Here is a 12,945-nt window from a genome sequence, read left to right as displayed (position 1 = left end):
ATGAGAGTCTGAAAGTGGTTATTATTATTATTATTATTTTTTGAGATGGAGTCTTGCTCTGTCACCCAGACTGGAGTGCAGTGGCATAATCTTGGCTCAGTGCAACCTCTGCCTCTTGGGTTCAAGCCATTCTCCTGCCTCAGCCTTCTGAGTAGTTGGGATTATAGGTGCACACCACCACACCGAGCTAATTTTTGTATTTTTAGTAGAGATGGGGTTTCTCCATGTTGGTCAGGCTGGTCTTGAACTCCTGACCTCATGATCTGCCTGCTTTGGCCTCCCAAAGTGCTAGGATTACAGGTATAAGCCACCGAATGGATGTCACTGACCCCACTTCATTCATGAGGAAATTGAGGCTCAGTGGGTGGAGCTGGGGCCAGTTTTCTCCTCCTTGCTCTGAAGGAGTTGGGGTTTGTGACACTGAATGTTTGAGGGCAGCAAGCCTTGAGGATACCTCACTGTTCTGATCATATTGGCTGAGCATCACCTCTATTAAATGTGGACAAGCAGATTGGGTGTGGTTGCTCACGCCTGTAATCACAGCACTTTGGGAGGCCAAGGCAGGTAGATTGCTTAAGGTCAGAAGTTCAAGATCAGCCTGGGCAACAATGTTAGACCCCCATTTCTACAAAAATTTTTTTTAAATATCTGAGTGTGGTGGCACAAGCTTGTAGTCCCACCTACTCAGGAGGCTGAGGTGGGAGGATCACTTGAGCCTAGGAAATCAAGAGTACTGTGAACCATGGTTGTACACTGTACTCTGGCCTGGGCAATGTGGCAAGAGCCCATATAAAAAAAAAAAAAGACAAAAGGGCCGGGTGCGGCGGCTCACGCCTGTAATCCCAGCACTTTTGGAGGCCGAGGCAGGTGGATCATGAGGTCAAGAGATCGAGACCATCCTGGTCAACATGGTGAAACCCCGTCTCTACTAAAAATACAAAAAATTAGCTGGGCATGGTGGTGCGTGCCTGTAATCCCAGCTACTCAGAAGGCTGAGGCAGGAGAATTGCCTGAACCCAAGAGGTGGAGGTTGCGGTGAGCCGAGATTGCGCCATTGCACTCCAGCCTGGGTAACAAGAGGGAAACTGTGTCTCAAAAAAAAAAAAAGACTTTTAAATTATTTCTTTGGCTGCCTAGTTAGCCTCAACTGCCCCCATCATTGAATCAGTTCCAGCCTTCCAGGGCTAACCATTTACCTGTGTTATTTTGTACGTGCGCCTCTGTATCTATCAGATACATTTCTGAAAGCATTATGAATGGGGAAAATGGCATTTGTAATGTTGCGTTTCCTTCTTAGGGGTTTGTGCCTCTGTACTCCCACTAGCAGCGCATAAGATGCCTCTTAACCCTAGCTTTGCCAACATTGAGTCTCATGAAATTTTGGATTTTAACCAGAATAATAGGTGGGGAACAGTGTCTCTTTGTAGCTTTACTGTAGTGCATTGATGCATCTCTTCACATGTTTGAACTGCCTGTCTTTTCTGTGAGCTCTCTGCTCAGATCCCTTGTTCATTCTTCTTTTGGGAAATATAAACCCTTAAATATAGGAGAGTGATTTGTCTTTTGTGACATAAGTTGCAACTAGTATTTGTTTCTTTCTTGGTGACCCTGGGATCTGAGCCTCCCAGGTGTGAGAGAACTTCAGCCCTTACCAGGTGATTGCTTTGTTTTCTGGCCCCTTCTGTGTTGGAGAATGGGACCTTTGTGGTCATATAGTCTGACCCTGTCTTTTATTCCTTGTTACCACACTAATGTTTTCTCTATATTGAGAGAATTACTACCGCTTGGTCTTGAATTGCCAGGTATCCGATCTCTTCCTTGGAAATTGTTCTCTTATTCTGAGTGTATGCCTCAACTAGGATTAGATTACAAGCAAAAATCAGGCTAACTTGGAATTAAAAACCAAAGTGGTCTGGTGGTGTGTCCATGTAATCCCAGCTAACAGGAGAGGCCAAGGTTGGTGGATTACTTGAGCCCAGGAGTTTGCGCTTCCAGCGCTCTGTGTCAGTCCCAGCAACATAGTGAGATCCTGTCTCTTAGGAATTTTTTTAAATAAGAAACAAGTCATTGACTTTATATTTCTTTTTCTTTCTGGTTTTTTTTTTTTTTTTTTTGACTTCTTAAAGAAGACTTTATTTCCTTGTTTTGCAAATAAAGCTGGCTAAGTTGGTTGCTTTCTGGTGATTAGTCAAAGAGACCAAATCCCATATCCTCTTCCTACTCCTCTGACTCTTCCTTGGCTTCAACCTTAGGTGGGGCTGCAGCAGCCGCAGGGGCAGCCGCCGCAAAGGCAGATGGATCAGCCAAGAAGGCCTTGACCTTTTCAGCAAGTGGGAAGGTGTAATCAGTCTCCACAGACAAGGCCAGGACTCGTTTGTACCCATTGATGATAGAATGGGGTACTGATGCAACAGTTGGGGAGCCAGTCTGCAGACAGACACTGGCAACATTGCAGAGGCCCTCCAGGAAGCGAGAGTGCAGTTTCCTCTGTGATGTCAAGCACTTGAGGGTTGTAGATGCTGCCATTGTCGAACACCTGCTGGATGACCAGCGCAAAGGAGAAGAAAGAGATGTTGAGCATGTTCAGCAGCGTGGCTTCGCTGGCTCCCACTTTGTCTCCAGCCTCGATCAGCTGCTCATCACTCAGGATTTCAGTGGTGCCCTGGAGATTTTGGTGCTGATACCTAAAGCCTGGAAAAAGGAGGTCTTCTCGGGCCCCAGACCGGTGTTCACATGGGGCAATGGCACCAGCACGGGCAGCAGCTGGGACCTTATTGGCCAGCAGCATGTCCCTGATCTCAGTGAGGTCCTCCTTGGTGAACACAAAGCCCACATTCCCCCGAATATAAGGCAGCAGTTTCTCCAGAGCTGGGTTGTTTTCCAGGTGCCCTAGGATGGCCTTGCGCATCATGGTGTTCTTGCCCATCAGCACCCCGGCCTTCCCGCTGAGGGACACGCGGATCTGCTGCATCTGCTTGGAGCCCACACTGTCTGCTCCCACAGTGAAGCATTTCGGATAATCATCCAATAGTTAGATGACCTTAAGGAGGTAGTTGGACTTTCAGGTCGCCCTGTCTTCCCCAGGCATCACGGTGTGCGTCAGGGATTGCCACACAGGGTTTAAAGATGATGTCACTTTCACGAGGACGCCTGGCGAGAGAAGTTTTTTTTATTTATTATTTTTTAAGTAAAAAGATGGTGTTTTGCCCTGTTGCCGAGGCTGGTCTTGAACTCCTGAAATCCACCCACCTTGGCCTCCCAAAGTGCTAGGATTACAGGTGTGAGCCACTGCCCCCAGCCAACTCTGTATTTCTAAAGGAAGAATGGACTATGATTTCTTAGGTTTGAATTGTGCTGGGAAGTTGAAAGGAGACAAGACCTTGGACTGCCTGTTGAATGATCTTCTAGCCTCAAGAGTATCTCAGAGCTTGAGGCAACCCAGCGCCACCTAGTGGATATTAGTTTAAAGGAGGACGGGAATTTGAGTTTTGGTGGAAAAGGCTCCTAATCTGTGGTTCAGCACTTAGCATTCTTCCCCTGACCTACACATTCTGTTTGTTAGTGCCCAGGATCATATTTCCTCCCGGCAAACTCCTACCCTAACAGTCTTAGGTCCTGGAGCTTGCCCCAGGGATGTTGCGAGCTGTGTTTCTCTGACAGGAGTCCAGGCATTAGTATCCTCCCTGTACTCCATCCCTGTCTGGCACTGTCATGGCTCTGCAGCCACCCAGGAGCCTCTCTGGCCTGTGGCTTCTCCTCTGTCCTCGTCGCACCAGGTCTGTGGTTGGCCTTGAGAGCCTGGTCTGCTGCTGCTCACTCTTCTGCACTAAGAGGAGACTGAGTTTCCATTACTGATCAGGTGACATAGGACACAGAGCCCCCTTTCGCCTGATGGTGACTTCCTGTCACATCTGGGAAAATCTCAGAACAGAACTGAAAGATCAGAACTGTGAGATTTAATGAGGTTGGAGATTGGGGTGGGATTTTTCAAGAGAATTGTTCCTGGTTGCTTTTTTTTGTTTTTTAAATTTGAGGCAGAGTCTTACTCTGTTGCCAGGCTGGAGTGCAGTGTTGCAATCTTGGCTCACTGAAACATCTGCCTCCCAGGCTCTGGTGATCCTGTTATCTCAGCCTTCCAAGTAGGTAGGACTATAAGTGCATACCACCACACCTGATTGGTTTTTGTATTTTTTTTTAGAAATGGAGTTTCGCCATGTTGCCCTGGCTCGTCTTGAACTCCTGGAGTCAAGCAACCTACCCGCTTTAGGCTCCCCAAGTGCTGGGGTTATAGGCGTGAACCACTGTGCCGGGGCCCCAATTGCTATTTTAATTAATGCTGGGGTTATGGTGTGGCTGAATAGCCTGGTCATCCTGTCTTCCAGGACCTAATGGCTGTGAATATAGGCTGGAAATGTGAATTCTCAGGAGGCCACCCCAACACTTGCGCCACACCAGCACTTGTGTCTCCCTGTGGAGCCCAGTGGTCTCAGTGACAGCATGTTACTCATTCATGTGACCAGGGGGTTGTGTCCCCCAGGAGGGCAGGGATGTCTCCTCACTTTCTGCAACACAGCCCCTACACTCAGCCTATGGAGGAGCACAGCCCATCAGCTAGGTGTTGATGGGATGTGTGTGTGGGAATAACAGCAGTGTAGATTCATGGAGTGTGAATAAGTGATTTGTTGAATGGTTCTCTGAGTTAACAGGACCTGTGGTGGGGAGTGCTGTCTGGGGCCTGGCCGGGTAGGTGGTACTTGGTGTGGAGCCTTGCACTGCAAACTGCTGAGAGCAGGGTTGGGCCCATGGACCCTCTCTTACTATCCTGAGAGTTGTAGTCCCTATTTCCATAAAAACACACCTGTATATAAACTTTCGTTTGAAATTTCAAGATAGGCCTTTTAGAACCCACATGGATCTTTTGGGTTATGCAGCATCCCACTACTTACAGTAGGAAGCCGGGCCTGTCTGTGGGACCAGAGGATGCAGAGGTGTGTGGGATAGCTTCACAGATCCTGTCCAGTTCTAAGGTTAGGAAGGGATGCTTTCTCAAATGCTAAAATCAGAGGGGACTAGAATAAGCTTATGCACATTTCCATCTTGGAGATGAACGGCGAGAGCATGTTCGAAGGCCAGGCATTCCCCTGTGCACAGTCATCATCAGGATGCGGGGCTTGGGCAGAGGCACCTATCTCCTGTCACAGACTGGGCTGGGCCCCCTTGGCTGGCCCAGAATTGTGGGGGGAGCTAGATAAGCCTTGAGTGTTTTCCTCTATAGTGTTTTCAGACCAAACCATTGAACACTTTGCAAATAGAAGTACAAGCTCAGCAGGAAACCTTTCAGGGCCCAAACCGTACTTTTGCTAAGGGCTCTTAAAGTTGCAGGCTTAAAATCAGGAACAAACTTTCTCTTCCCTCCTATTAACAGACCTCAGTGCAGCTCCTGGCTTACCCTCTTGTCATGGGGGATTTATAGGCTACAGGCTGGGGTGGCACATTTTCGGTGCAGCCATCCCTCTGACATGTTCAGGGAATTGGCCCAGGTCTGCCCATGGTCCTTGGGGCACTCCTGGTGGCAGCACTTGTCACCGCTCCAGGGAGCTGGATTCTTTCATAAAGAAACACCGGCCTCAGTGCAGTGCTGTGAGGGAGAAAACAGCAGGTGGTGAGCAGATGCTTGGGAAAATGGAGATTAGAGGAACCAACGTAGCGCATTTCTGTCAGAGGAGAGGGCCCCATGCCAGTGTACAAGCCAGACCGCATGACTGCGTCTCTGAGGAGAGAAGGCATAGTGAGGGCAGCAGATACGACCAAGCTGGGAAGACACTATAAGAACCTTGATGTGTGTGATACAATATTGTTTGCTAGGAAAAAAAAAAATAGAAAAACCTTGATGTGATTTACCACCACCATGTTTTTCTCCCGCCCCATTCCTTCCCTCTCACCCCCAAAAAAACAAAACAACAACAACAAAAAAACTTTACTGTGTTCTCTCTCCTGCTCTCATTTCTCTCACACCCCTAGGTGGCACATTCCTGGCTTTCCATGAGGTTTGTTCCAAGCCCCTGTTCCTTTCCCTAAAACTCTCTCCAGTTTCTAATGCTCCATACAATTTGCTTACAATTACGTGTCTTTCTTTTTTTAAATTTTAATTTCAATTTTTTTTTGAGACAGGGTCTTGCTTTGTCACCCAGGCTGGAGTGCAATGACATGATCTTGGATCACTGCAACTTCCGCCTTCCGGGTTCAAGCGATTCTCCTGACTCAGCCTCCCAAGTTGCTGGGGTTATAGGCATGTGCCACTATGTCTGGGAAATTTTTGTATTTTTAGTAGAGATGAGGTTTCATCATGTTGGCCAGGCTGGTCCCAAACTCCTGACCTCAGGTGATCCACTCGCCTTGGATCCCAGAGTGTTGTCATTACAGGCATGAGCCACCACGTCTGGCCAATTATGTATCTATGTCGATGCCGCTGAGTGAAGCCCACAACGTGCAGAGCAGTCAAGTTGTTTTCCTCCAAGTACCGAAAGTGGTGCTGAGGGCCACAGCACATCAGGTGGTGGTTGTCACTGAGCATAAGGCCTCACTGTGCTCCTGGGTGAAGCAGAGACAGCTACACCTGAAACGACAGGAGCCTCAGTATTCTGATTCTGTCATGTCCCAACAGCCTGAGCTGCATCCTAAATAGCACAGAAACAGAAAGGCCTTGGATGGGCGCCGTGACTCACGCCTGTAATCCCAGCACTTTGAAAAGCTGAGGTGGGTGGATCACTTGAGCCCATGAGTTTGAGACCAGCCTGGGCAATATAGCGAGACCCCATTTCTACCAAATAACAAAAAAAAATGACCCGAGTGTGGTGGTGCATATCTGTAGTCTAGTCCTGCTACTCAGGAGGCTCTCTTGAGCCTGAGGGATTGAGGCTACAGTGAGCCTAGATGGTGCCACTGCACTCCAGCCTGGGCAACAGTGAGATCATGTCTCAGAAAAAAGAAAAAAAAGGGCTTTTATTTCCAGCGGCCTGCCTTTGTGACCCAGATAGTGAGAGCACAGTGCGTGGGGCCACCTCTTGCTTGCCCTTTGTTCCCTGTCGCATACAGATACCAAGGTCCTAACTATTGCTCACTCAAGTTGAGTAACTAACCTGGGTACCCTGGACAAATCTCTCTGGATGTGATCTTTAATTCCTTAGAGGCTGGGACAGTTCTCAGGTTTGACATGAGTTTTTCACCCTGCAAAGACCCTGACCAAAGAGGCAAGGTTCTGGGAACCTCTGTCCTCTCAGAAATACTTGGTCAGCACTCAGTTCTGGAGGAAGCTGAGTGGGGTGCCCTCCTGTGGGACCTTAGGGCCGTGGGGCTGCCTCTCATCGCGGTATTCTCTCAGCACCCCATATTGATATGTTCTGAGAGATGTCTGAGGGGCCCTTTGTACCTTCTGGCCCTGGGGAGGCAGAAGTCTGGCCAAGCCTCCTAGACTTAGCCGGATGGGGGTGTGGTGGCCTCTCCTGCCAACTGGGAGCTGAGAATAGCGGAATAGGGTCAGGGGGTGATGGGAAAAGCACCACTTGGCTGCTCTCTTGGGTGATGGGGCAGTGAATAGAGGAAATGTGATGGAGGAGGTACTGTAGAAATGGGCGGTTAGGAGAAGAACTTGGTGTGTTTTGCTCCTGTTTTAGAACTGGTGTCATCAAGAGGCTTTACAGGCTGCATTCCCTGTGCAGGACACAAGGAAGGTGCTGGCCACTCGAAGTGGCCAGGCCTTAACAGAGTGGGTGGAGATCCCAGCGCTGGTGCCTGGAGCCCCGGGGATGCAGTGAAGAGCAGCCATAGACAGCTGTGCTTGAGCACTTGTGTCTCCTCTGTGTCACAGAATAAGTGCAGTTGGCTCTTAGCAAGGGGGCTTTGTGGTAAGCAGAGGAGCCGGGTGGGGGTGCTGGCTTGTCCGTTAGGGAGTTTCAGAAGCTCCTGCTGAAAACTCCTTCCTCGTTTTGTGTGGTTCCCCCAGGGGATGACATGGGGGCTGCATCCGCACTGTGTAGCCTGTTCTTGGGGCAGGGCTTCCTAGGACAGATAGTGCACACAGGGAGGGCAGTGTGTTCCTTGGCTTCATTCAGGACATGCAGCTCCGCCCCATGTACCTGACACATTTTACAACGTGTAGAGAGCAGAGAATGAAATCCACAAGCCTCCCTCCTCAAGAGTGAGTTCTGGTTGGGGAGACAGCATTGGGCAGCGAGTAAGGAGTTGGAGTGCCAGTGGGGCTGGGGTCAGGGATGCTTCACTGAGAATGTGATATTTGAGCGGAGACTGATGGCGTAAAGGAGCCTTAGGGTATCTGCAGAGAGTTCATGGCCAAGGGCAAATGCCAGGGTTCTGAGCACATCTGGACCTGAGTGGGCACAGGAAGTGAGGTCAGGGCAACGTGGGTGTTGCAGGGCCATGGCTGGGACTGCCCAGGTGGGACATGGGGAGGGGGTAGACGGAGGGGTCAGTGCCCTGGGTGGCTCTGGCCTGGCGATGCTGAGAAGGCCTGGATTTTGGACATCCCTGCAGGTGGAGCAGATGGGATTTGCTGATGGTTTGAAGTGGGATGTGAAAGAAATAAGGAATCTGGGATGGTGTTGCTATGTTTGGCCTGAGCAAGGTTTGAGACCCAAAAGAATTAAGTTGCCATTACTGAGATAATGTGGAGTGAAAGGTTTTCCATGGAAGTGAAATGTTGGGGTTGGCTTGGACAGTTGGCTTGTGGTGACCACTTGTCCACACACACTGCAACTGGGGTGCTGTGGGCATCTGCAGAGTGCAGGGAGGTGGGCACTGTGTGCTTCTCACCACTGGAATGCTCTGGGAGGACCTGGCACTCCTTCCCTGCCCTCTTCTCCCTCGGAGACAGGCACTGCTCTGCCTGGCTGTGCACCTGTGACTAGTCTTCATCAGGTGTGCAGGGCAGGCCGATCACAGGGAGGATGTACTCTGGGTGTGGGATGTCTGCCAGGGGTCTGGAAGGGCAGGGGCCTGAGTTAGAGTGCCTCTATTGCACTGAGCCTCCAGGACAGATCTAGGGCTTTTCTTAAGCCCTAGCAGTCTGGTTGGACTATAGATTCCAGGGCTGGCCAGAAATAGCTTTCTTTTTGTTTTCCTTTTCTTTCTTTCTTTTTTTTTTTGAGGCAGAGTCTTGCCCTGTTGCCCAGGCTGGAGTACAGTGGCATGATCTCACCTTACTGCAACCTCCACCTTCTGGGTTCAAGGGATTCTTGTGCCTCAGCCTTCTGAGTAGCTGGGATTACAGATGTACACCACCATGCCTGGCTAATTTTTTTTTTTTTTTGAGACAGGGTCTCGCTCTGACACTAGGCTGGAGTGCAGTGGCACAATTTTGGCTCACTGCAAACTGTGCCTCCTGGTTCAAGTGAGTCTTCCCCTCAGTCTCCCGAGTAGCTGGGACTACAAGTGCGTACCACCACACCCAGCTAATTTTTGTATTTTTTAGTAGAGATAGGGTTTCACTGTGTTGGTCAGGATGGTCTCGATCTCTTGACCTTGTGATCCACCCACCTTGGCCTCCTAAAGTGCTGGGCTTACAGGCATGAGCCATATTTTGTATATTTAGGAGAAACGGGGTTTTGCCACGTTGGCCAGGCTAGTGTTGAACTCCTGATTTCATGTGATCCACCCACCTCGGCCTCCCAAGTGTGAGCCACTGTGCCCAGCCTTTTTTTTTTGGAGATGGAATTTCTGCTCTTTTCCAGACTGGAGCGCAATGCTGTGATCTCAGCTCACTGCAACCTCTGCCTCCTGGATTCAAGCCATTCTCCTGCCTCAGCCTCCCAAGTATCTGGGATTACAGGTGCATGCCACCACGCCTGGCTAATTTTTGTATTTTTAGGAGAGACAGTGTTTCACCATGTTGGTCAGGCTAGTCTCAAACTCCTGACCTCAGGTGATCCACCTGCCTTGGTCTCTCAAAGTGCCAGGATTATAGGTGTGAGCCACCGTGCCTGGCTTTAAAAAAAATTTTTTTTTTGAGATGGAGTCTCGCTCTGTCTCCCAGACTGGAATACAATGGCACGATCTCAGCTCACTGCAACCTCTGCTGCCTGACTTCAGAGCAGTTCTCTTGCCTCAGCAGAGTAGCTGAAATTACAGGCATGTGCCACTACGCCCGGCTAATTTTTGTATTTTTAGTAGAGACGGGTTTCACCATATTGCTTAGGCTGGTCTTGAACTCCTGACCTCGTGGTCTGCCTGCCTTGGCCTCCCAAAGTGCTGGGATGACAGGTGTGAGCCACCACGCTCAGCCCCAGCTGATTTTTTTTTTTTTTTTGCATGTATTCCTAACACATTTTCTTTTTTTTCTTTCTTTTTTTTTTTTTTTTTTTTTTACACGTTTTCTTTTCTTTTCTTTCTCTCTTTTTATTGTTTTTTCATTTAGTTTTGTTTTCGGAGACAGGGTCTTGCTCTGTCACTTAGCTGAAGTGCAGTGGTGCAGTCATGGCTCACTGCATTCCTGACCTCCTCAAACTCCTGGGCACGAGCAATCCTTTTTTTAAGGCAGACTCTCACTCTGTCTCCAGGCTGGAATGCAGTGGTGTGATATTGGCTCACGTTGCAACCTCTGCCTCCCAGATTCAAACGATTCTCCTGCCTCAGCCTCCCGAGTAGCTGGGACTACAGGCACACACCACAGCGCCTGGCTAATTTTTGTATTTTTAGTAGAGAAGGGATTTCACCATGTTGGCGAGGATGGCCTTTCGAGTAGGTCTCGCTGGGCGCAGTGGCTCATACCTGTAATCTCAGCACTTTGGGAGGCTGAGGCAGGTGGATCATGAGGTTAGGAGTTCGAGACCAGCCTGACTAAGATGGTGAAATCCTGTCTCTACTAAAAATACAAAAATTAGCTGGCGCAGTGGCGGGCACCTATAATTCCAGCTACTTGGGAGGCGGAGCAGGAGAATTGCTTGAAGACAGGAGACGGCAGTTGCCGTGAGCCAACATCATGCCATTGCACTCCACACCAGCCTGGGTGACAGAGCAAGATTCTGTCTCAGAAAAAAAGGTTGCGGGGGGTGTCTCACTATGCCCAGGGTGGTCTTGAACTCTAGGGCTCTCAAGTGATCCTTCCATTTTGGCCTCTCAAAGTGTTGGGATTGCAGGCATGAGCCACCACACCTGGCCATGTTTTCTTTTCTTAAACATAATGAAATCTTAAGAGATGCCGTCTTGCCCAGGTCTCCACCTGCAGTTTCCTCTAAGCAGCAGAGGAATCAGCACTGTAGTGCAGGATGTTTTCTGATCTGTGTGCATGGTTGGGAAGTTTGTATGAATCGGTGGACAGTGTCCATGGTAACAGCGCCCACTCTCTGCAGCCTGTGCACATCGGGCGTGGTTCGGCTTCACATCAACAGTTGGCTGGAGGTGAGCTTCTGCCTGCCCCACAAGATCCACTATGCAGCCTCCAGCCTGATCCCCCCAGAGGCCATCGAACGAAGCCTGAAAGCCATCCGGTGAGTGCCCAGCTCCATGTGTTCACTCGTTGTCAAGGCCCTTCCCGTTAGCTTCTGCTTGAGATTTTACCATTTACTTTGTTCCCCAAATTCCCTTTTCTCTTCCTGCTGTGGAAGCTGGCAGGTGGGGCTCTGCTGTTTATAGAAGTCAAAACACATAGTTTTGTGTCCACAAATGACCAATTCCAGGTTTCTCCTGGGCCCTGCTGGCACCACCTCAGGCCTGGGCAGGGCAGCCTGGATGTGGGGCTGTGTCTTGGGGGAGGCTGGATGGCTGAAGGGACTTCATCTTGATGGTGTGCCCTCTGCCCCAGCCTTCTGCATTTCAGTCAGCACTTGTGGAATCTCAGTTACTTTCTTTTTTTATGAAACAGAGTTTCACTCTTACCGCCCAGTCTGGAGTTCAGTGGTGTGATCTCAGCTCACTGCAACCTCCGCCTTCCGGGTTTAAGTGATTCTCCTGCCTCAGCCTCCTGAGTAGCTGGGATTACAGGTGTCCACTGCCATGCCTGGCTAATTGTTTTGTATTTTTAGTAGAGACAGGGTTTTACTGTGTTCGCCTGGCTGGTCTTAAATTCCTGACTTCAGGCGGTCCTCCCGTCTCGGCCTCCCAAAGTGTACTTTCTCAATTTGATTGACTTTCTTTTTCTTTCCCTCTCTTTTTTTTTTTGAGATGGAGTCTTGCTCTGTTGCCCAGGCTGGAGTGTAGTGGTGCAGTCTCACCTCACCGTAGCCTCCGCCTCCCAGGCTCAAGGGATTCTCCTGCCTCAGCCTCCCAAGTAGCTGGGATGCCAGGTGGGTGCAATCACACCTGGATAATTCTTGTATTTTTAGTAGAGATGATGTTTCACCATGTTGGCCAGAGTAGTCTCGATATCCTGACCTCAAGTGACCCACATACCTCGGCCTGCCAAAGTGCTAGGATTACAGACGTGAGCCACTGTGCCCGGCCAATCCTAGGCAGATTTTGTGAAGGCCTTCGAACACACCACTGCCCTTCTGCCTGATCCCTCTCTTGGCTCTTCTCTCTGCAGTTGAGGGCTGGGGGGCTCCAGCTGCATGTTTGTGTCTCAAGTGCATACCTGTGCAGGGGACCTTGCACTTTGTGTGTTCCATGACAGGTTACTGTTTTTCAGCCCGTACCATGCCCTGCTGCTGCTCAGTGACGAGAAGTCCTTGCTGAGTGAACTTCCTATCGACTGTTCCCCTGCCCTAGTGCGGGTGATCAAGACCACATCTGCTGTGAAGAACCTGCAGCAGCTAGCCCAGGATGCGGACCTGGCCTTGCTGCAGGTATAGCACTGGGGGCCCGGATGGGTGGCATGTGGCAGGTGCTGGGGCATCAGGAAAGCCAGGCTGCCTGCCACACTGCATCCACAGGGGCTCCATCCAGCTGAGAGTGCAGCACAGCCCACCATGGGGTGGTGCCAGTTCCTGGGTTGGC

At 50.0% G+C, this 12,945-nt stretch overlaps 1 protein-coding gene and 1 pseudogene across 18 annotated transcripts in view; one reads left to right on the top strand and one right to left on the bottom strand.

Moving 5' to 3' along the window:
• The window catches only part of NPRL3 (NPR3 like, GATOR1 complex subunit), a 95,129-nt gene that overhangs the window by 65,951 nt on the left and 16,233 nt on the right, over window positions 1-12,945 (top strand). For all 18 annotated transcript variants that reach the window (XM_078344143.1, XM_035266294.3, XM_078344148.1 and 15 more), the window contains 2 exons: window positions 11,364-11,501; window positions 12,638-12,794. In XM_078344143.1, coding sequence (XP_078200269.1) covers window positions 11,364-11,501; window positions 12,638-12,794 — 295 coding nt within the window. The remainder of the gene's footprint in view (window positions 1-11,363; window positions 11,502-12,637; window positions 12,795-12,945) is intronic.
• LOC100389095 (large ribosomal subunit protein uL10 pseudogene) lies at window positions 2,185-3,163 on the bottom strand (annotated as a pseudogene).

Source organism: Callithrix jacchus, chromosome 12 (genome assembly GCF_049354715.1).
Source record: "Callithrix jacchus isolate 240 chromosome 12, calJac240_pri, whole genome shotgun sequence".
Lineage (NCBI taxonomy): Eukaryota > Metazoa > Chordata > Mammalia > Primates > Cebidae > Callithrix > Callithrix jacchus.
Note: the sequence above shows the minus strand (reverse complement) of the source record. Positions and strands in the feature narration are given on the sequence as shown.